The 21,015-nt window shown below is 50.6% G+C and overlaps 8 protein-coding genes across 8 annotated transcripts; 3 read left to right on the top strand and 5 right to left on the bottom strand.

Annotated features, from left to right (window-relative positions):
* Positions 1-505: 505 nt before the first annotated feature.
* AO090103000435 (SDR family oxidoreductase) lies at positions 506-1,534 on the bottom strand (the record flags this gene model as incomplete). Its single annotated transcript, XM_001826945.1, has 1 exon — positions 506-1,534. One exon carries the CDS (start codon positions 1,532-1,534, stop codon positions 506-508), a length of 1,029 nt encoding a protein of 342 aa, XP_001826997.1.
* Positions 1,535-2,273: 739 nt separating this feature from the next.
* AO090103000436 (uncharacterized protein) lies at positions 2,274-3,375 on the bottom strand (the record flags this gene model as incomplete). The annotated part of the gene is made up of 3 exons (XM_023233277.1): positions 2,274-2,813; positions 2,870-2,994; positions 3,261-3,375. 3 exons carry the CDS (start codon positions 3,373-3,375, stop codon positions 2,274-2,276), a joined length of 780 nt encoding a protein of 259 aa, XP_023093965.1.
* A 663-nt stretch (positions 3,376-4,038) lies between these two features.
* AO090103000437 (uncharacterized protein) lies at positions 4,039-4,420 on the bottom strand (the record flags this gene model as incomplete). Its single annotated transcript, XM_023233276.1, has 2 exons — positions 4,039-4,268; positions 4,309-4,420. 2 exons carry the CDS (start codon positions 4,418-4,420, stop codon positions 4,039-4,041), a joined length of 342 nt encoding a protein of 113 aa, XP_023093966.1.
* Positions 4,421-6,150: 1,730 nt separating this feature from the next.
* AO090103000438 (uncharacterized protein) lies at positions 6,151-6,852 on the bottom strand (the record flags this gene model as incomplete). The annotated part of the gene is made up of 1 exon (XM_001826948.1): positions 6,151-6,852. The coding sequence occupies one exon, from the start codon at positions 6,850-6,852 to the stop codon at positions 6,151-6,153; it is 702 nt and encodes a 233-aa protein (XP_001827000.1).
* Positions 6,853-7,869: 1,017 nt separating this feature from the next.
* Positions 7,870-11,399, top strand: AO090103000439 (uncharacterized protein; the record flags this gene model as incomplete). The annotated part of the gene is made up of 4 exons (XM_023233275.1): positions 7,870-9,464; positions 9,558-9,624; positions 9,795-11,165; positions 11,223-11,399. 4 exons carry the CDS (start codon positions 7,870-7,872, stop codon positions 11,397-11,399), a joined length of 3,210 nt encoding a protein of 1,069 aa, XP_023093967.1.
* A 311-nt stretch (positions 11,400-11,710) lies between these two features.
* AO090103000440 (fungal specific transcription factor domain-containing protein) lies at positions 11,711-12,427 on the bottom strand (the record flags this gene model as incomplete). The annotated part of the gene is made up of 2 exons (XM_023233274.1): positions 11,711-12,177; positions 12,241-12,427. The coding sequence occupies 2 exons, from the start codon at positions 12,425-12,427 to the stop codon at positions 11,711-11,713; spliced, it is 654 nt and encodes a 217-aa protein (XP_023093968.1).
* Positions 12,428-14,940: 2,513 nt separating this feature from the next.
* Positions 14,941-16,378, top strand: AO090103000442 (putative cytochrome P450 monooxygenase; the record flags this gene model as incomplete). The annotated part of the gene is made up of 3 exons (XM_023233273.1): positions 14,941-15,216; positions 15,270-16,290; positions 16,338-16,378. The coding sequence occupies 3 exons, from the start codon at positions 14,941-14,943 to the stop codon at positions 16,376-16,378; spliced, it is 1,338 nt and encodes a 445-aa protein (XP_023093969.1).
* Positions 16,379-17,044: 666 nt separating this feature from the next.
* Positions 17,045-20,943, top strand: AO090103000443 (uncharacterized protein; the record flags this gene model as incomplete). The annotated part of the gene is made up of 2 exons (XM_001826952.1): positions 17,045-19,567; positions 19,624-20,943. The coding sequence occupies 2 exons, from the start codon at positions 17,045-17,047 to the stop codon at positions 20,941-20,943; spliced, it is 3,843 nt and encodes a 1,280-aa protein (XP_001827004.1).
* Between the last annotated feature and the right edge of the window lie 72 nt (positions 20,944-21,015).

Raw genomic sequence — 21,015 nt, 5'->3', positions numbered from 1 at the left:
TTGGTATAGATATGCAAATATATGCCAATATTGGAACTATCTTCAACCAAATAAATACACAACGCCATTCAGGGACACGGAGTCATGCTATATGAGTAGAAATATCAATGCACAGTGTTAATAAGGCAGGCGAGCCGTATATATCGTTGGGAATGAGGTGTACAAGGCACGACTTTAGTGCCATGTGGTTGTTGTAGTCGAGTGAGATTGAGAGATAGTATGGTAACTATGAACAAACTTTTAGATCAACTTGGAATCATACACACGCCCAAGAATATAAATGTTTAATACCCGGACCCCGAACGCACTGTAAATAAAGCCCTGCAGCTAGGCGATCATCTCAAGGTCTCATGGAGTCCGAAATAGGTGTCCAAGAAGAGTCCCGTCAGAAAGCAAGCCTTGTATCAGCAGCAGGTGTTTATCTTAGAGCATACCCAAAATAGCATAAATCCGTTTTGGTAGATAAAGGTAAGAAAACCTGAAACTAACAAGATATTCTAAAACATCAATTCGCCTGCTCCAACTTCAGATAAGACCTTGCCGCGTCGACGATAGAGTCTTCCAAAGGACGATATCTCAACCCCAACACATTCTCCGACTTGGATGCATCAATGCCATAGACATCTCCCATACCGGATCGTGGCTTACCCAAAGGAACACGATCTCTCACTTCCGCCACCTTATCTCGAAGGATATCGGCTATTCGCTGATAGCTGTATCTACCTTGAGCAACCAAGAACCGCTGTCCTCCAGCCTCGGGAACCTCGAAGGCCTTTAGATGTGCGTCAGCAACATCACGCACATCCGCCCACGCCCACACCAAAGTGGGTGGCACAGCGTGGCTTGGCTTTGACATGGGCGACATGAGACGGTATACATCCATGGACGAAGTATTTAGGTTGACCAAGCTTGTTGTAGCATTCTTGACCGGACCAAACACGTACGGCGGGCAGATAGTGACCAGGTCAAATGACGGGTTCTCTGTGGCCATGAAATCCCACGCTGCATGCTCCGCCATCGTCTTCCCTGCGCAGTAGGATACCACGTCAGGGGTGCTTTCACTTAGGGCCTCCGCATAGGTCATTGGATTCCAGTCTGCCTCGGTGTATATGTGACCCGGCCGGTCTCCCTTTGACGCATCAAGTATATCGCCAAAAGAAGACGTATGGATGACTCGGCGAACTTGGTGACCGTTTCTCTTTATAGAGTCCAGGAGATTGATAGTTCCTTCGATGGCAGGTTGCAGCAGATCTCGTTCTTTGTCTTCGACTTCTGTTTGGAAGGGCGCCGCGGTGTGGATCACACCAGTGACCCCTTCAACGGCCTCATCGAAGGCTTTGGCAGCAACGACATCGGAGACAATGACAAAGCTCAACTTGTCCTTGTACTCCTGGAAGGCATAACGGACCCTGTTTGCCGTCCGTTCGGATCGAACTGTGCCGCGGACATTGTAGCCCGCACGCAGGAATGATTCGACGATGTGAGTGGCGATGAAGCCTGATGCACCTGTGATCAAGACAGTTTCGCTGGCCATGGTTCCGCGGTAGGAATCTGAGAATCACGGTGGGGATGTTGTTGCTGCCACTGTAGTATCATTTACGAATTGAAGTTTCAACTCCACTTTCTTGTCGCTTCCACCTGTTTATATAAATCTTCAGAGCTTCACGGATAAAACTAGATATCCTCTTGTGTTACTGGTGTGACATCATGTTCTTGCGCAATTACCAAGGTATTCTTGGAATCCCTTTTGTGTGTTTCCTAGATCGAGCCTCCATTTTGGTCATTCAGCTCCGTTGCTTGTTTTTGGTGAGCGCCAAGACAGAGAAACAAGATGCATGATTACACAACAAGATACTGATTCTTACCCATGGTTGAAAAAACGGGTATTACGCAAAGCTTAATAGCCATGATAACGATCTAGATGATCCTTATACATGTTTAAGTTGAGGTTTCGTGAAAGCGCTGGCGGGTTCAATTGGATGTAACGAGACGAAGTTGCACGATTCAGGCTCTTGGGAAGGGTTGCCGGCTTCACGGTCGAGTTTCGCATAAATTATAATGTATGAAAGTGCTTCCTCTATCCCATTTGAGCGTGGCTTGTGCTCTTTATTTAGTTGCAAAATTTCAGAAAAATGAGTTGCGAATCTCATCACAGGACCTTAGAACAATCTGTAACTTTTTCCATACAATAGTCCAGTCATTCTCGTGGTCATTAATGGGTATCAATTGGTAACACATGTCCAAATAGGCAACCGCTTCAACATGATAATTCTCTACGCAGCCCATGCGTCATTCAGTACCTTCTGCCCCAACGCCAGCGTTTTGGACGGTTCCTCTCCCAGCCATTCCGGCTCTAAGCGATCGATGTTGGCTTCGATCTCCCACGCACGACCACCTTCCACGTACATGGATGTGCCATTCAGAGAGTCGTTAGCTAACACACCAGCAGAGACGAGAGCTACCTCCTGAGGCGTGCTCACGGGCAAGCCTTCCTTCGTCCAGCGGTCCTGCACTGTCTTTGTAAGGGTAGTGCGGGTCTCCGTCATCCAGGGGCAGATGGTATTGATGCGGAGATTATGTTTGTATGGTGATGGGAAATAAGGGCGGAGAGAGCGCATGAGGCCTTGCACACCGTGCTTGGAGGCTTGGTAGATGGATACACCAGGTGTCTCTTTGAAGCCAGCGGCACAGGAGAACAACAGAATGGATCGATCAACTCCTGGTCCTCGGTTATGGCGGAGGTAGACGCTAGCAATGCGGGTGACATAGAGGGAACCGATGAGGTTGACGTCAATATCCTTCGTGGAAGGAGGCTGGTGGAAGCTCAGCACTCTAACTTTCCAATGAGTATGTCTAGGCCAGGACTTACCTGTTGCACCGACTCCAAATTCAACTTTTGGTCAAACCAATTGTTGCCCGCTTCCATGCTACCCGCTGTGACTACTACATGATCAATGCGCTTGTAGGTCTTGAATACACGGTCAAAGAGGGAGGCTACGGCCTGGTAATCGGTGATGTCCGTGGTGTAAAAGGAGGCTCGGGGCGGCTTTGGTGGAAGGGCAGGGTCCAAGTAGACAGGCCATTTGTCCCGGCATTTCTTGCTTAGGGCCTCTCCTCGGGCAGTATCGATGTCTCCAATGCAGACGTAAGCGCCGTTTTGGCAACAGAGCTCTACAAGGCTAGCTCCAATACCATTGGCGCCACCTATCGCAAAGTGGGTTAGGACTGGCACCTAGTGGGGTTCAAAGAGGGCCACCTACCCACAATCAAGACAACCTTTTCATCAAAAGCCTCCTTAAAGTTGGCATTGGGAAAGAATTGGGTTAGGGCTGCGGCAGAGTTGGAGGATGGGACGGGCTCTGAAGGGGCAATCATTATGTAGAACTGGTGTACAGGATAGCTTTTAGAAAAGAAATAGGTAACCTAAGGTTAGGAGTGACGGAGAATTTATTAAAGATTGAGAAGGTATAAGTACCGAATTTCCGGGGACACTAGGGCGCCTTTTATGCTGGGCAAGCAGACACTTGCGTCCTTATGATAATGCCCCTCGTCCACACATATCCAGGTATCTCAAGGCCAATCAGGGTCACTGGGCTATACTAGGGCAATCAAAGCGATGTTCTCGATCCCTGGGTCCTGGTGGAGTTTGCATCGGACGAGTAGATGGTGCCCTGAATCTGGTGCAGTGACATTGTTGGACGGACGATCGAAAGCACTCCACCGTCCTCGTCCTTCCCCGCCTGCCAGTATCGCTCTCACCCACTGTGGATCAGTGGATCGGCACAATGCGGGGATAAGCGAGAGAGCGATATCAAGGGATAGTTGTGAAGTGAGGGTTGGGTGGATGCTTGATTGTCGAATTGAATTGCAATAGAGGCAAAAGATAAAGAAACGGAAGGATAATTTTCTTTTGATGGGAAGAGTTAGGGTGTGGTATCATCAAATTCTCGCAACCTGAGGCCATGACTTTGTTGGGGTTTGCCTAGATCACTGGAATATCGGGAACCCCATCCAAACCATTTCGTGTTCTATACACCATCATATCACGACCCATCGCCATACTTTCCAAACATTATTAACCTTTCTGTCTTGTGCTTCCGTCAACTTCTCAGGCCACCAACAAGACAAGACCGGACAAGACCTGAACAGAAAGCCATCCCCCTCAATGGAATAGCGGACTGGCGAACTCAATGCAACCATTCTTTTCTGTTCCCGGTGCAGGCCACTAGTGTCTGTGCCAAAGTAGCTATCCAGGGGTTTTAAATTGCCTGGACAAATTTGCCAATCATATTCAGAATTGACATTTACCATCCTTCCAACCGTCAGCGACGGGGTTGACGTCTGATCCACCAAAGCCACCAACACGAATCGCTGCAGCCTTTCCGACATCCGCGGACCCGCTAATTCCCTCGGTAACCATAATCGGCGAAGGATCAACCTCCGAATTCCGCGTTGTTTGCCTATAGCATTGCTTCCCTGGGTCTCTAACAGAAATTGGCAGCCAGTCAGGCAAGTACCAGTTGGGGCTGAGCCATACAGGTCGGCACGCTGACGTTCCCCCTCTGCGCGATGATGAATATGGCTAACAGGTTAAAGTATGGTGGCCTGAACAATCGCAGACTGAAAAGTTCCGTTTACTCTCTCACTCCCGCACAAGAGAAATAATGTTAACACCACCGGGAGAAACCTTGCCTTTAACTTCCACCATGGATGGCCCACTGCAGTGACGCGACAATTTCTTGCGCGAGGCATGCATGATGATGAGGATGATGCAAGCGGCATTATCCTCAGAAATCAGCTCTGGAGTGCCCTGTCCCTCCGCTTAAGTTGCCATGATAGACTGTGCCGAGACTGGTGCGCCGAGACTTTTGGCTGAGCCAGCAATTCCGGCAGGAGGCTAGGGGCCTTGTCCTGAAACTATTCCAGTGCCTCAGCCGTGTGTAAAGGTAGACAAATTATTACGGAGCAGGGTGCTCCGCTATAGTTATGTATCTCTGCACACCGTCGCACCAAGCAATTGGAGAAGCAAAAGTCGAGATATTGTAGACACCCCATTCGAGCAAAGAGTCGACCTGCCGATCGTCCCGATGGATTTCAATCAACCCTTCGATTGCCCACACATCGCTCGTGGTTCTCCACCGGGTCCACTTCTATACGACCCCACGATTACCTTGAAGCGACATTGTCTCAACCAGAGAGTTCCTTAAGCAATCTATCTTTGTCCAAGAGGACGGTACAGTTTTCTAGGCGCTTGAAGTCTCATTGCTGAATTAATGTCCCTGGCTTATGTCCTTGATACGAGGCATTCCGAGTAGGTTTGAAGCGTGCCTATACTCGGGATCCAATTGCCTGCTGCCGCTCTGCCACACCAAACGGATCGCGGAAATGACACCATGCACCAATCAGCATCCTCGTGTCTTCTAGTGCACTACTTGGTGCCAATGTACTGATTATCCCCGGTTTCTATACTTGGTTCGGTAACTTGTACGGGATGGGTTTGGCCAAGGCAGCCAGCCTTTGCATATGAGGGCGAGTGGCCTGATACGTCTTCACGGCTCCGAATCTCAGCCCGTCCGTGTCCTCCTTTCGCTTTGCCCTTGGATGAGCAGTCTTTTTTAGGCCTCCTAAGCTCGGACCCTCTGTCGAGTCTATTCGTTCTAGGTTACTAGAGCTATTCGAGAAAGTAATATCTGTCGTTATAGGTACGATAGACCAGAACCTACTATGGCGTTAACCGAGACTATTATTGATCAGTGTGAACTTACGCTACGTAATTATAAATTGTTGTATATGATTTTCCATGGCTACCTATAGACGAAGAGGATAAGGAGTACATATAAGAAGAAGAAAACTAAAGGAAAAGGAAATGTTAACTTGGGTAGAATAAACGCATGATAGTCGGATCCCAGCAACCCCTGAAAGTAAATGAGCTATAGTATTTATTCATAGCCAACCAGCATCACTAATAGTGCTATGGAGTATGCCGTGTCTCTTATAAAACTTTTACTATAATCTGAAATGCGGTAGGATGTAGCCTATTATTGTATGAATTCAACAGTAGTGTGGTTAATCAGAACCTGGCATCTTGACTAGAATACGGTAATTCTAAGGACCGGTTCAATGGCGTAGTACTCTTGAAATGATACAGTATCAATGGGTAGTAACCTGGTCCTCATCATAATCGTCTCCAAGACGCGGCTTATAACGATTTCCTTTTTCACGTCGTTCCCTTTGTCTAGTCTTTGCTTGGGTCTTGTTTGAGCCCTTATTCTGACCTGAAGACTGCTCGCAATCTTCGAGATCTCCAATATCACGATGTGTAACGTTAATAATCAGTTGCCAGTGCTGAGAAAATCCGTCCTCATATTTGAACATAGCCAGCCTTCGGGCCAGTTCCTCAACAAACGCAACACTCCGATGACGACCCTCTTCGCAGCATATTGTCACAGCTATATCAATGCCTGCACCTTCTAAGGCGACCTCCTCGCTTGAAGGAGCATTTGAATCCGAGTGCTTATCGGCCTCCTCAGGTCCTTGTTTAGTTTCACCCTGCTCAGTTGAATACAATAGTTGGTCACATCCTTCTTTGACTACAAGCAAAATCTCCCGTTGGACCTTTACCAGGAATGCCTCGACATTATCATTTTGGAGGAACTCCTTCTGAAGTCGCCGAGATAGGCCGGTTGCTTTGAGTCGAAGATGACGTGGTGGATTTGGCAAATGTCGAATATTGTAAGCCAAGGTTTTATGATATTGGGCCTCCCTATGCTGTTGCACCACTGGCCCATTGGCGTGGCCATATGAAAAGAGTGAAATCCGGACTGTTCTTGCGCATACCGATGGAGAAGCCATAGTCAAGCTTCCACCCGATGTCTTTAGCAAGGATCACGAGCTCGGCCTCAAAGCAGAGTTATATACTGGTAATCTTATTAGCATATATGAAGCTTTACGATAGCTGATCGCTCTTGCTTCTTAGACCTTGGCTGACGAAGTGCACGGAACATACACGTACATAGTAGGTGACTGAGAGCAGTGACGGTGAATTCGCAAGGAGAGGGAGAAGTTCTTGGGGTGATTGGCCGAGACTCACTGGTGGCATCGGGCGGTCTTATGGATCTACTTGAAACAAGATACTGGAAACACTCTTATCACGAGTTTAAAACGTTTGCAAAGGTCAATAGGTTCAGCCGTGAAAGTCGAGGGAGCGACTTGGTTGATTTGAGCCCTAACGCAGCCCAACCGAATGACAGTAAGTGCGGGGCTTTCTTTCCCCACTATTTCCAGGGTCAAGAGATGATATGATATATTGTGATTTCTCCCCACAATGACCTTAGTTACTAAATACAAAAAACTATGCGCACCCCATATATTGAGAACTCAAAGACATGTCAGTCTCATATTCTGCCTCTATAGCTAAATATATATATATCGCTCATGATGGCAAACGAACGGCAGCCAACCCTGTGCTCAAGATGTCAGACCATAAGCCTGGATGACCTCTTCCAAGAAGTAACCAATGACTATGGACTCGTTGAGCCAGATCCAAGTCTCGTCCTTCACCGGACTCCAGAGTGGTCGACATGTCCTCTTTGCAACTTCTTCCTGGACATGGTCCCACCCGAAGAACGGGATACTTGCTCAGAAATATGGATATATCGTGCCCGGCAAAGTAGTAGAAACGGCTCGAGAAACAGCACGTCACTTAGTGAACCAGACAAAGCCCTAAGAACGGCTCTATTAGTTCAAACGCATCGTGACAGGCCGACAATTAGCGAACTACCCTTTGTGAACTATAGCAAAGCGCCAGAAACGCCAGTCCTCATCAACCATGAAAGGGTCAGATACAGAACGCTGAGGAAATGGTACAACATGATTCAGAAAATTCCAAGAGAAGAAAGTGACGTGCTGCCCGTCTCAGTAATCGACTGCCACAAGCGAGAAATTGTCCCAGTGTGTGGTCCTTGCGACTATGTGGCTCTCAGTTACGTCTGGGGTCAGACAGCAGCGCAAGAGGCTCCCAAAGGCGACTCTCTGCCTCATCACCTTCCACGTATAGTCGAGGATGCCATGACTGTGGTAAGAGAGCTCGGCCTGCAGTATCTCTGGGTGGACAGGTACTGTTTAGATCAGAGCAAAAAGGCCGAGTTCCAAGCACAGCTCAACCAGATGGCCGACATTTATCGCCACGCACTTATAACTATTATCGGAGCAGCTGGCTCAGACGGGGACTACGGACTACCCGGCGTCAGCTCCCGACATCGAATCAAGCAGCCTCGCATCAAAATTGGCGACTACACGCTTTGGTATTCTATGACTGACCCGCGAAAACTAGTTCGAGAAAGCGCATGGATGACTCGCGCCTGGACATACCAAGAAGGGGTCTTTTCTTGGAACTGGATCGCATTCACCGATGAGCAAGTCTTCTTCCAGCGCTCGAACACAGAGCAGACAAACCTGGAACGCTGGTGGAAGACGTCCTGCGAGATGTTCCCTGACGGTGGGCTAGGAGCCGACGCAAATTGTCCGTTGCTGAACATGTACGACAAGGTATGGCAGAACGAGGGGGCTATTCACCAGCTTCTTGCACAATACACAGCTCGGAAGTTGACCTATCAGTCCGACGCGATTAACGGAACATTGGGGTTGTTGAAGCGTTGCGGAAATGGGCCGTATCGAATGAACCACTACTTTGGCATTCCGATTCTAGGACCGTTGGTCATCCATCGCAAGGCCATGGGTCGTGATCCCAGTCGGAGGTGGCCGCTGATGGAAGCTTTCCTGGTGAATTTATGCTGGAAGACGAAGGGGCCTGGGCCGCGCAGAGCTGAGTTCCCTAGTTGGTCATGGGCTGGCTGGCAAGCTGTCTATGAGGGCTCTGCTCAACCACTGGCTCATATTGGGCTCACTGGGAGAAGCTTGACTAAGGTGAAGCTGTCGGTGAAAATGAAGCAGGTCTTGGTAGACTGGGAGGCCATGTGTAACATGATTCACTGGGACCTTTACGGGGATTTAAAATCCCTACCGCCCGAGTTGTATATCCAGGCACCGACAGTTCCACTGACTGTCTGCCAAGGGTTAAAAGAAAGCGAGGATAATTTTGCTGGTCATGCTGCGCATCTTGCACCTATGTCCTGGTGTGCTGTGTTGAACGACAATGAATACCAGATTTTGATTGAGATCGATCTGGTCGACGAAGAAGTTGCATCGACGCTCCAGACGAAGGACTCTCTGCTGTTGAAAGGAATCATTCTCCGACATTTGGACCCTCATGCAGCCCTGGAATATAACTACTACGATAACCAGGTCTGGGCGTTTGCTCTGGTCGTGCTAGAAGATAAAGGCGGGACAAGGAGGGTTGGAAGCCTGGAGCTGCGGCCAGACAATTACTTGGTCCGTTGGAAATACAGTGTCGACCATTCAAGTGCGAAAAGTGGAAAGTGCTGGGTGCGCGGTCTCCTAAAGGAGTACGTGGATTGTGATGAATGCAGGAGCAAGGCATTAAAGAAGCTTGTAAGTGGACAAAAGGACGAGCTGATCAAGCTGTCATAAGCCTAGAGGGTGTCGGCCGACGTTGAGATTCCTCCGAGCTCGGGAGCTTCTTCGGGCCCGAACACTAGCATTTTAGTGCGTCTCGGGCCCGAGCCTCTCTTCATCCAAACATATAAGATGAAAAAGCCCCATCGTGGAATGCAATCCAAAACACAAGACAATCGAAAACTTCATCATTCAGACAGACTGAATTCCTCATTTCACTCGAAATATAACTGAACTCAGTTTTGTTCAATATCATGCAGGCTACTTCAGTTCACCAACCCGTCATCATCGTCGGGGCCAGCCTGGTCGGGCTTTCGGCCGCTCTGTGTCTATCCAAGCACAGGGTACCCACCATCGTCCTAGAGAAACATGCAGCCATCTCGAAGCACCCACGTGCTATCGGCTTTACATCGCGGACCTTGGAAATCTATCGCTGGCTTGGCATCGCCGACCAAATTCCGGAAGTCCCCAAAGACTTCAATCTGATGAGAGCGAGAGTCGAGAGCATGACAGGCAAATGGTTTGAAAGCACCTCCTGGTCAGACACGGGTAACTCCAACAAAAGGTCAAGCCAGGAGGTACCTGCTCCGAAGAAACAATACTCGCCGTCCCGCGGAGCGGCCTTGCCCCAGGATCAATTGGAAGCCATCCTCCAAGTGACAGCGATCGACAGAGGTGTGGACATCCGGCGCCAACATTGGGTAAAAAACGTGATGCAAAATCAGGCAAGTGTTATTGTCACAGTGGTTGATCCGCAGGGCAAGGAGATTCAAATCGAAGGTTCGTATCTCATCGCCGCAGACGGCAGTCGCAGCACAATTCGTGAGCTACTTCAGATCCCACGGAACGGGCGTGGCCATATGCAGACCATGCGCAGCGTACTGTTCCGCGCGCCCCTGGAGGAGTACATGCAGGGAGTGCACCAATTCAACATCGATCAACCGGATCTCAAAGCGTTTATGACGACCTATAATGATGGTCGGTGGGTATTGATGTTCCACGATGACGTGGAGCGCGATGAGCCCACCCTTCGCTCGGCAATCAACCAAGCCATCGGCAGATCGGACTTATCGGTTGACATTATTACGACCGGTCGCTGGGACTTAGCAGCTCTTGTCGCAGACACATTCCAGTCGGGGCGTGTTTTTCTCGCTGGTGATGCGGCACACACGCTGCCACCGAACCGAGGAGGATATGGAGCAAACACGGGAATACACGATGTTGATAACCTCGCCTGGAAGCTAGCGGCCGTTCTATCGGGCAAGTCATCCCCTGAACTCTTAGACACGTACGATGTGGAACGGCGTCCCGTGGCCCTCCTTCGCCATGATCAGATCTTTGCCCGAGCCGACTACAAAGTCCATTTGGACAAGGCTACGCCCGCCGGTAAAAAGCTCGATGATGATGCGATGGAATTTGGACAACTGTATCTATCAAATGGCTTTATAGGGGTCGACAATAACCTCCCACGAGCATTGAAGCCAGACGAATGGGCAGGGCAGCCGGGTACTCATGTGCCACATTTCTGGGTCATTCAAGATGGCACCCCTTTTTCAATCTTAGACCGGGTGGGCGAGGATTCATGGACACTGCTCTCTGAGTCGGCAGAATGGGGGAACGTTGTGGCTCAGGTGAATCTCGGATCCACGGTCACGTTAAAACATGTTTGTATCGGAAGAGATGTTCAGTTTGCTGACGAAGGGAGCTTCCAAGAGACTCTGGGAGTGTCTGCCACTGGCGCATCGCTCCTGCGACCGGATGGATATATTGCCTGGAGGACAAAGGAGATGCCAGCAAATCCTGCGAAATGCCTGGATGATGTTGTAACTCAAGTCGCTTTTCGGGTGAATAGCCGTCAGAACTGAGTCATGAATCACGGGGAACTGTCCGTTGGCTTCGGCGTTGGGAGGCTGTCGGTTATGACTAGGATTTCTGTACTTAATATACAATCAATAAATAGGAAAACCTCATCATATTAATTCTGTTTTGTTATCAAGGCGCTTCCTTTGGTATTCGTAACTCAAAGGAACTGAAGCCCAAAACATGGGCTTTACGAGGAAAAGGTTACACGTTTGACGCTGAATACCGCAAGTTCCATTAGGTCATGTCCACTTCTGGTCCAATATCCATTTCCACAGAGCTCGTCTTTGGCTTACCCTGATCAAGTCGAGTCTTATCACTTCCTTAACGTATTCTCAATCCAGTCTGTATCCATATCAATATCGATCTGGTGTAGAACCTCTTCCCACAGCCCTGGGTCGTCGTTGATGTCAAAGTTAAACGTAATATCTCGCATCGTTGGTAGATCTTGTTCCAGTGGCCACGGCGACACCGCTGGAGGTTGCTCTTCAACCACGTTCGTGGATGGTGTTGGCTGTTGCGTACTATCTGGAGTGACAGGAGCCTTGAGGACAGCATCCTCTCCTCTCGTACGGTTCGGACCAATGGCGGACTGCAGCTCGAGTAACAGCGAATGACGCGAGCCGAGATACGTATTTCCACGGTCTGCCATGCCGCGAAGCAGACTCAGTGCCGTCTCCATCGCTCGGGCATTTGTTTCGTTATGCGGGAATGCGGCATTAACCATCACCAACAGGAGGGCAGCAGAGAAGATATACTCCCCGTCGAGATAGCCATATGTAGCTTTTAGGCAGTCCGCATCATCAGTTTTTAGTAATCTCGAAAAGCGAATCAACGTCTACTCACCGACCAAATTATGTTTCGCAGCGGCATCCATGATAACTGTGGTAGCCCGTGCTGCCGTTATACAGCTGTCGATTACAGCTACTGTATTCTGAGACAGTCCGTCCTTCCAGTCTTCGGTAGCAGAACCTCGGGCTTCGGCATCTAATCGCCGCTGAATGACGTAGAAGACTAGTGGTCGAGCTGTCATGTTCACGCACGAGTAAAAATGTAAGAAGATCGACACCAACTCGCGGTTAATATGAGTATCCAAGGCTGAAAAGTCGATGCGCAGCCGGTCGGGTATACGCCGCAACCACTCAGACAAATCGTTCGTGATACTCTGGACGGACGCTAATAAGTTGGAGCCGGATCGAGGTTTCTTACGATAGATTTCTAGTGTCAAAGTCAGTCTGACAATCCCTTACTGGGACAAGGTGATTTCCCACCTTCCCCGATTCTGCCTAAGATCCTTGACAGTTGGGTATAATATGTAAGCACAACTGATGGCCATGGGACAGCCGGGGAAGCTTCGGCTGGAATCGGCCATTTAATTCCGATGTCTTCATCTTGTATAGTAATCGGATTTCCCGATTTCACTGATAATAATCGATCCAGACTGTACACAGACCACCAGGCTCGGCGCCGACGGTTTCGGTCATCTTCACTGATCGCAGGGTCCGAAACCTCCTGATGGAGACCCAGCGAGATCGCCATGCGGAGAGCAAGACCTATCTGTTAACCACGTTAGCAGCGTCGATATTGTGTGAAAAGGGTTTGCTAGACGCACATAGAGGAAGGCAGCATCTCGTCTGTTGAGATTCTGCATATAATACGCCACATAGCAGAGGACCTCCACGAAGAATATGGAACCTTCTTCATGGATGTCCGGTAAAAAGCGCAAACCATGTTTGAAATACTTGAATCCCGGTGGGCCATCATCTCCAGACCATTGGTTCACCGAGTACATGAGCCCAAAGGCTATGACGAGCAAAACTTGGCAGTAAACTAGGCATGCTTCTCGGTTGGAGAAGTCGGGCGGTTGGTTGTAGACAACCTGCAGTCGTTCCTCAAAATCCTGCGGGTGAATGAGAGAAAATATCGTTCCAATATAGGCGTACTGGACCCAGAACAACCGTTTGGCGAATTCAAAGGGCGGCAGTTGAGGAAGTGCTCGTGCCACCGACCGACGGAGTGATGAAGGATCGTCATATAGAGGACGGACATCCCACGCAAGATTAGTCGACGTTGGATGCAACCGTTTCGCTAAATGGGTGGCTGACGATGCACCGACAAATTCTACTGGATGTTAGCCAAGACCATGACAGAGCATCTATAATTGAGGGCCACGCACGGTGTTCCCCCGACCGATTCAGGAATAGATGATCGGTGCCCTGATACCACCAGTCATCACGGTCAAAAGGTACTTCGGTACTGGTGTACGGTGTGGATTGAGTAGGACTAGTAGTAGTGAACAATGAAGACTGTCGGCTGTCCTGTGAACGGGATACATTGTTCTGGGTCTGTGCCTGGGCTTGAAGTTGAGTCCGCGCTTGAGATTGGAGTTGACGATAGTAACTTGATATCCAAGTCAGTCAGCTGCCCTGGTAATTTGTCAAGTCATGTGCAGTACCTTTCGGGAATGGAAACGCGCTTCTCAGCTTCGGAGTAGACACACACTTGGCCGGCGTCCTCGCATGCAGCACATGTATACGGTGGATTGCCAGCACATCGGGTCTTTCTGTTGCGACATCGATTACACCTGTGGCCAACCGTTAGTCACCGTGACCTTACAACAACGTATCCACCCGTCACCTACGCTACGATGGACCGTCTCGCATTGGAGCGGTCCTCCGAACGAGATTGTAACCCACTTCGGTTTTTTCCTTGCGCCATCTGTCAGGCAAACAAACATATCGCACCTATTATAGGTGCTGCGTCCAAGTTCTGCACCCAATTTCAATCGTGGTGCTGATCCCCGCACACGCTGTCCTTGGAGGCCGGTGGTCTTCTTGCCCGCGGGATAGATGTTGATGGCGTGGGTCCGCGATGAACGAACGCACGGACATACAAGCTATTCTCCCCACAGATTCCGGTTAGACTTTGACAGTTCATCGACCTTTTGTCATCTCATGCAGAAGAGAATCATTTCCCACTAGCAGCGACTGGAACTGCAGACGGTTTGGTGTGTACGGTCGCGTGCCATGATAAGACTGGCAAAGTGAGCGGATCGGATACGAACCGGTTGTGGGACCCAAAGAGTTAAGCCCCTGGCCCTTGACTAATTATCGCTGTTATCTGAATCACTATCAGTTCTCAACTTTTGTCCCCCTCTCTCCTTTCCCCACATTTAAGCGTTGGATGGTCCCGTCAACGCAGCACATCGGCCCGATGGGCACACCATTCATGCAATGCATACTTTGGGCAAATAGTGAGGTGGGAGCGATTAGTCAAACACTAGAGAGCTGACAGACTTGATTCAAAGAACGAAAATAACAATATGTCGGTGGATATTGGGGACCGTCCGAGTGAACCAAAATGCCACCTGCCAATTTCCGGCTATTTTTCTTCGTTCGGGTTCCCTCTCGGAATATTGCGGCCCAAGAAAAGGGGACAATTTGGCAACGGTTGGGCTTTGTACTCGCAAATTCGAAAGCCAACAAACCTCGGCCGCTTCTACAGGATCTTTAGGAAGATGTGCAGTGCTTTCGCCAGGGATCGGCAATGGTTGTGTGTGTGATTACGGTCTTAATCTTGGGGTTTTTGGCCTCCGTGCGTGCGCTCTGCAACTACACCCGCTTAAGCACAGTTCCAGGTCCTCTGTTCACTGGCCTATCTGACTTGTGGAGAACATACGCTCGCAGTACAAGCGACTATGGCTGTAGTCTAGCCGGTCTTCATATGAAATATGGCAAGGTCGTCCGTTTAGGGCCTCGTTCTATCAGCGTTTCCGATCCTACGGCCATCTTCCCGGTCTATAATGGTCGGCCTAGTGAAAGAGTAACGTTTTATGACACATCGCCGTCGTATCTATGTACTGATTGATTTCGTAGCCAATATTTGAACATGGCGATCGGATCGTATTCACCCAAGGCTCGTTCACGAAGTCGGCCGATATTGAAAGTAGTCTAATGAGCAAGGTGGATCGACGGAGGTCTCTGGATTCAGCGATGCGATATGAAGGCATCATTGATCAGGCAGCCAACAATTTGATCACTTCTTTGAGACAACGCCCTCTAGTACGCCTAACGACCTTGCTTCAGGGCTTTGCCACTGAGTTCATTAATCGTCTGGTCTTGGAAGAATCGGCCACGCAAGTCATGCCTTTCAGCGCTCAGGGGGCGAGCTGTCACTGGTATAACCGCACAGGCAAATGGTTAAAGTTACCAATGATCGAATATGTGCTGCTACGAAGCCCAGCTGCTAGGTTGAAAAGGCGTCGCGGCATTTCATTTGTCCCCAGAAAAGTTCAGGGAGGGATCAACGGCAGTCAATCATCTAGGGCTATGAATGATGGTGGAATTAGCTACAACATCAGCCTCCCCAGAAGTTACAGCAATGCGGACGGCGCATATGCCTGTATTGCTATGGCGTTTGTATCAACATTCTCCTCCCTGCTAAAACACGAAAACGTTATGACGAGACTCCGATCTGAGATAGACACAGCATTCAGCAAGGGCTTACTCTCCGACCCTCCTCGGTGGCAGGAACTGGGTAAACTCCGTTACCTTGATGCTGTTATCAAAGAATCAATGCGCCAACTGCCTAGCTTGGGCTACAACCGTGAGGTCGTAACACCCCCCGAAGGTGCTATCGTTGCGGGGTACTACATTCCGCCCGGAACCATGATGGAACTTCATTCAGAGGCCTTACGAGATGATCCTGGTATTTATGGGGAGGACGTTCACACTTATCGGCCGGCACGATGGCTCACTGCTGACCTGCGACAACGGTGGGCCATGAACCAGAACTTACAACAGCTTAGCACCAGCATCAACGATTGCCCAAAGGTTCGGGTCACTTGGCTGGAGTTGAAAAAGATCGTTGTCTTAATACTCCTAAAGTTCAACGTGGGTTTGTTCTCCGTTACGAATAGTGCTTTTGACTGACTCAGATGATAGCTGCAGCTCGTACGTCCTGGAGAAGGACCAATTCCCAGTGAAAGGTCTGATCAGGGCTTGCCACCATCGATGGCATACTGTACCCCGCGAAATCACTGAGTCGTGTAATCACTACGTAGTAACATAGCTTAAGATAGATACCCTTTTGTTTGAGTGAAAGTAAATACTTGATAGAGATATATAAAAATAGTGCATGCTACGCTTCGCTCCGCTACGCAATGAGATATGAGAAGAATTCCTAGTACACAATTTATCTTGAGGCATGACCGAAAAGGACGCCACCTGGACGTAAAGAGTGTCTCTAGAACTACTTCATACAATGTAGGCGATGTACAAAACCAACGCAAAGGATGACAACTCGATGATGCACGCGTCGGGGTCTTCGGGCCGACACTTCCGCCGCCGTTCATCGTCGGCCCGACACGTGACCGCGGGGAAGGACGCAATCGGCAGGAATGCGAAGCAAGACGGTGGATGTGGGCTCGCGACAACCAGTCGGAGAACAGAGCGACCAAAATGAGGGAGGGTTCCATGGTGTGTCCCGCTGTCGTTATCATCGTCCCGCACCAGGACTGCGGATAAATCATAAAGGTATATTAAACCCGGGAATACCCACCTCGACAGCAGTATTGCGTCTCTTCTTGTCCTCCTCCCCCTCCGTATATCCTTCTCTCTCGATCCGGTCAATCTACTAGCACGCAAGCAACATGGCCGGAGACGGGAAAATAACCATCTCAATCGATCGGGGAGGCACCTTCACTGACGTACATGCCATCGTACCCGGGAAACCTGACATCATCCTCAAGTTACTCTCCGTCGACCCCGCCCACTATCAAGATGCTCCCACCGAGGGTGTGCGCCAGATTCTCGAGCTCGTCACAGGTGAACCCCACCCCAGAGGGCAACCGCTGAAGCTGGATCGGATTGGGTCTCTGCGCATGGGAACAACGGTGGCTACAAATGCGCTGCTGGAGAGGAAAGGGGCCCGGTCAGTCCTACTCACGACCAAGGGCTTCCGCGATCTACTCAAGATTGGTGATCAGTCACGGCCAAACATTTTTGATCTGTCGATGGCCCGCCCAGGAGTGCTGCCGGAAGGCGTGGTTGAGGTCAATGAACGTATTGTCCCGTGCCATCCATCGGCAGATAAGGATTGCTTCTCCGGAGCTCGCATCGTGGAGGGTGTGACCGGGGAAAAGTTCCGTGTCGTGCAGGAATTAAACCTCGAGGAGGTTCGCTCGGAACTCCAGCGGTATAAGGAGCAGGGCTACCAATCCCTGTCGGTCGCGCTGGTCCACTCCTTCGCATACCCAGAGCATGAACGTCAGATTGGCGAGCTGGCCGAGAGCATGGGCTTCTCCGTGACATTGTCCTCCAAGCTACAGCCGATGATCAAAATCGTCCCACGAGGCATGTCTGCCGCGGCTGATGCCTATCTCACACCCGTCATCAAGACATATATTGACTCGATTTCCTCCAGCTTCGAAGGCGGCTTGGAGCGTCAGCGCGAGTGCCGCTTCGAGTTCATGCAATCGGATGGTGGACTGGTCGATTTTCGCCGATTCAGCGGGCTGAAGGCGATCTTGTCCGGTCCTGCAGCCGGCGTGGTCGGGTTCGCCGCCACGAGCTGGGATCCCACCGAGAAGACACCCGTGATCGGCTTCGACATGGGCGGTACATCAACGGATGTGTCTCGTTTTGACGGTCATCTCGAGCATGTTTTCGGATCCAAAGTTGCCGGTGTGCTCATTCAATCCCCGCAACTCGATATCAATACTGTCGCGGCAGGTGGCGGCTCTATCCTGTCATATCGTAACGGATTGTTCTATGTCGGACCGGAATCGGCATCCGCCCACCCCGGCCCTGCTTGTTACCGCAAAGGAGGACCATTGACAGTCACAGATGCTAACCTATTCCTGGGCCGCTTACTACCTGAGTACTTCCCACACATCTTCGGTCCCAACGAGGACCAGCCTCTTGATATCGAAGTGACCACCAAGCTTTTCAATGAGTTGACCCAGAAGATTAATGCGGAGAGAAAAGAGAAGGGGCAGCCGGAGTACGCTCCGGAAGAAGTTGCTCTGGGATTCTTGAAGGTGGCCGATGAGTCGATGGCTCGCCCTATTCGCAACCTGACTCAAGCCCGTGGCTTTGAAACCGCATCGCACCATTTGGCCTGTTTTGGAGGCGCCGGTGGTCAACATGCATGCTCGGTTGCGGCATCACTGGGCATCTCACGCATTATCATCCATAAATACTCGTCTGTCCTCTCCGCGTACGGGTTGGCGCTGGCCGAGGTGGTCAAGGAATCTCAGGAGCCGGTCTCCGCTGACTTTGAGACATCTCAGTCAAGCCTCGAGAAGCGCTTCAATGACATGACAGACAGCGCTACAGCAGAGATGAGCACCCAAGGATTCTCAGCGGATCAAGTGCGGCACGAGCTGTACCTCAATATGCGCTATGAGGGCTCCGATACCAGTTTAATGATCTTGAAACCTGAAGATGATTCGGGCTTCCTGGAACAGTTCAAGACCCGGCATCGCAGAGAATTCAACTTCAATTCTGACCGAGCGGTACTAGTGGACGACATTCGTGTGCGTACGATCGCTTCATCGAATGTGCGCACTGAGAAGAGTCCTCTGGTCCAGTTGCGGGAGGCCAGCTTGCAAGATGTGAGCGGAACTCCGGACAATACAACGAAAGCGTACTTTGACGGATACTCCAGCCGCATTGACACGCCAGTCTATCTTCTGGACAAGCTCCAGAAAAATGCTCGCGTCCATGGTCCTGCCGTCATCATCGACAAGACCCAGACTATCGTGGTAGCTCCAAATTCCATAGCCAAGATCCTGGATACTTGCATCGTCATTGATCTAAAGGAGGAGCAGACTACCGTCAATGGCGTTCCCTCAGAGCTCTCATCCGAAATTGACCCTATTAGACTGAGTATCTTCGGTCATCGTTTCATGTCCATCGCTGAACAGATGGGTCGCACCCTGCAGAAGACATCCGTCTCAACCAACATCAAAGAGCGCCTGGACTTTTCCTGCGCTCTGTTCTCTCCAGATGGCGGGCTCGTGGCCAATGCTCCCCACGTTCCTGTTCATCTCGGTTCCATGCAATTTGCCGTTCGCTACCAACACCAGAAATGGTTGGGTAATCTGAGGGACGGTGACGTCTTGGTCGCCAACCACCCCAGTTGCGGTGGAACTCACCTTCCTGACATCACAGTAAGCCAATCCCAATGCACTCCAACATCACTAGCAACCCTAACCAAACGATACAGGTGATCACGCCTGTGTTTGATAAGCCAGGTGGCAGTGAAATTATGTTTTATGTCGCCTCTCGTGGCCACCACGCAGATATCGGCGGCATCCTGCCAGGGTCGATGCCACCAAAATCCACCGAGCTGTGGCAGGAGGGTGCAGCCATTGAAGGAGAGAAAATCGTGAGCAATGGCGTCTTTGAGGAGGAGCGTATAATCGACCTCCTAGTGAACAAGCCAGCAGAACACCCCGGATGCTCGGGCTCGCGGTGCATTAGCGACAATCTATCGGACTTGAAGGCACAGATCGCGGCTAACACACGCGGTATCGCCCTGATTCAGTCCTTGTTCGCCGAGTACGGCGTCGAAACCGTCCAGAAGTACATGTACGCGATCCAAGCCACGGCCGAGACAGCCGTGCGCAACCTCCTGAAGGATCTCTACAAGCGCTTTAACGGCGAGCCCCTGGAAGCCGTCGATTACATGGATGACGGTACTCCCATTAGACTGAAGGTCACGATCAATGAGTCGGACGGATCTGCCGTCTTCGACTTCTCCGGCACCGGGCCCGAAGTGTACGGAGGCTGGAACGCTCCCATCGCCATCACCCATTCGGCCATTATCTACTGCTTAAGAGCCATGATCGCCTCAGACGTGCCTCTCAACCAGGGCTGTCTGGCGCCTATCGACATCCAAGTCCCGTCACACAGCATCCTCTCGCCGACCAAGACGGCAGCCGTCGTGGGCGGTAACGTCGTGACATCGCAAAGAATCACCGATGTCGTCCTGAAGGCCTTCCGCGCCTGCGCCGCCTCCCAAGGATGCTGCAACAATCTGACTTTTGGCACCAACTCCAAGGTAGACCCAGACACCGGCGCAACCATCCCTGGCTTCGGCTACTACGAGACCATCGCCGGAGGCAGCGGCGCAGGACCAACCTGGAAGGGCGAGTCCGGCATCCACGTCCACATGACCAACACGCGGATTACTGACCCGGAGATCCTCGAGAAGCGGTATCCCACTCTGCTGCGCCAGTTCACCCTCCGATCCGGCTCGGGCGGAAAGGGACTCCACCCCGGTGGTGACGGCGTCATCCGAGACATTGAGTTCCTGGCGCCTATGGAATGCTCGATTCTATCGGAACGGCGAGTCCATCGTCCTTATGGTCTGGAGGGAGGAGAAGACGCCCAGTCCGGTCTCAATCTGTGGATCTCCAAGGATGAGGAGACGGGTGAGGAACGCATCGTGAATATCGGTGGTAAGAATACGGTTTCGATGAAGACGCATGATCGTATCGTGATCAATACTGCTGGTGGGGGTGGTTGGGGTGCTGCGCAGTAGGGTATTCTACATGGGAGTCTATGCTTGTATTACTTAATGGTGTTCTATATCTGATGATTGTACGGAATTGTT

The sequence above is a fragment of the Aspergillus oryzae genome, chromosome 8 (assembly GCF_000184455.2).
Source record: "Aspergillus oryzae RIB40 DNA, chromosome 8".
Lineage (NCBI taxonomy): Eukaryota > Fungi > Ascomycota > Eurotiomycetes > Eurotiales > Aspergillaceae > Aspergillus > Aspergillus oryzae.
The sequence above is the reverse complement of the archived record's forward strand: the minus strand, read 5'-3'. Positions and strand labels throughout refer to the sequence as shown.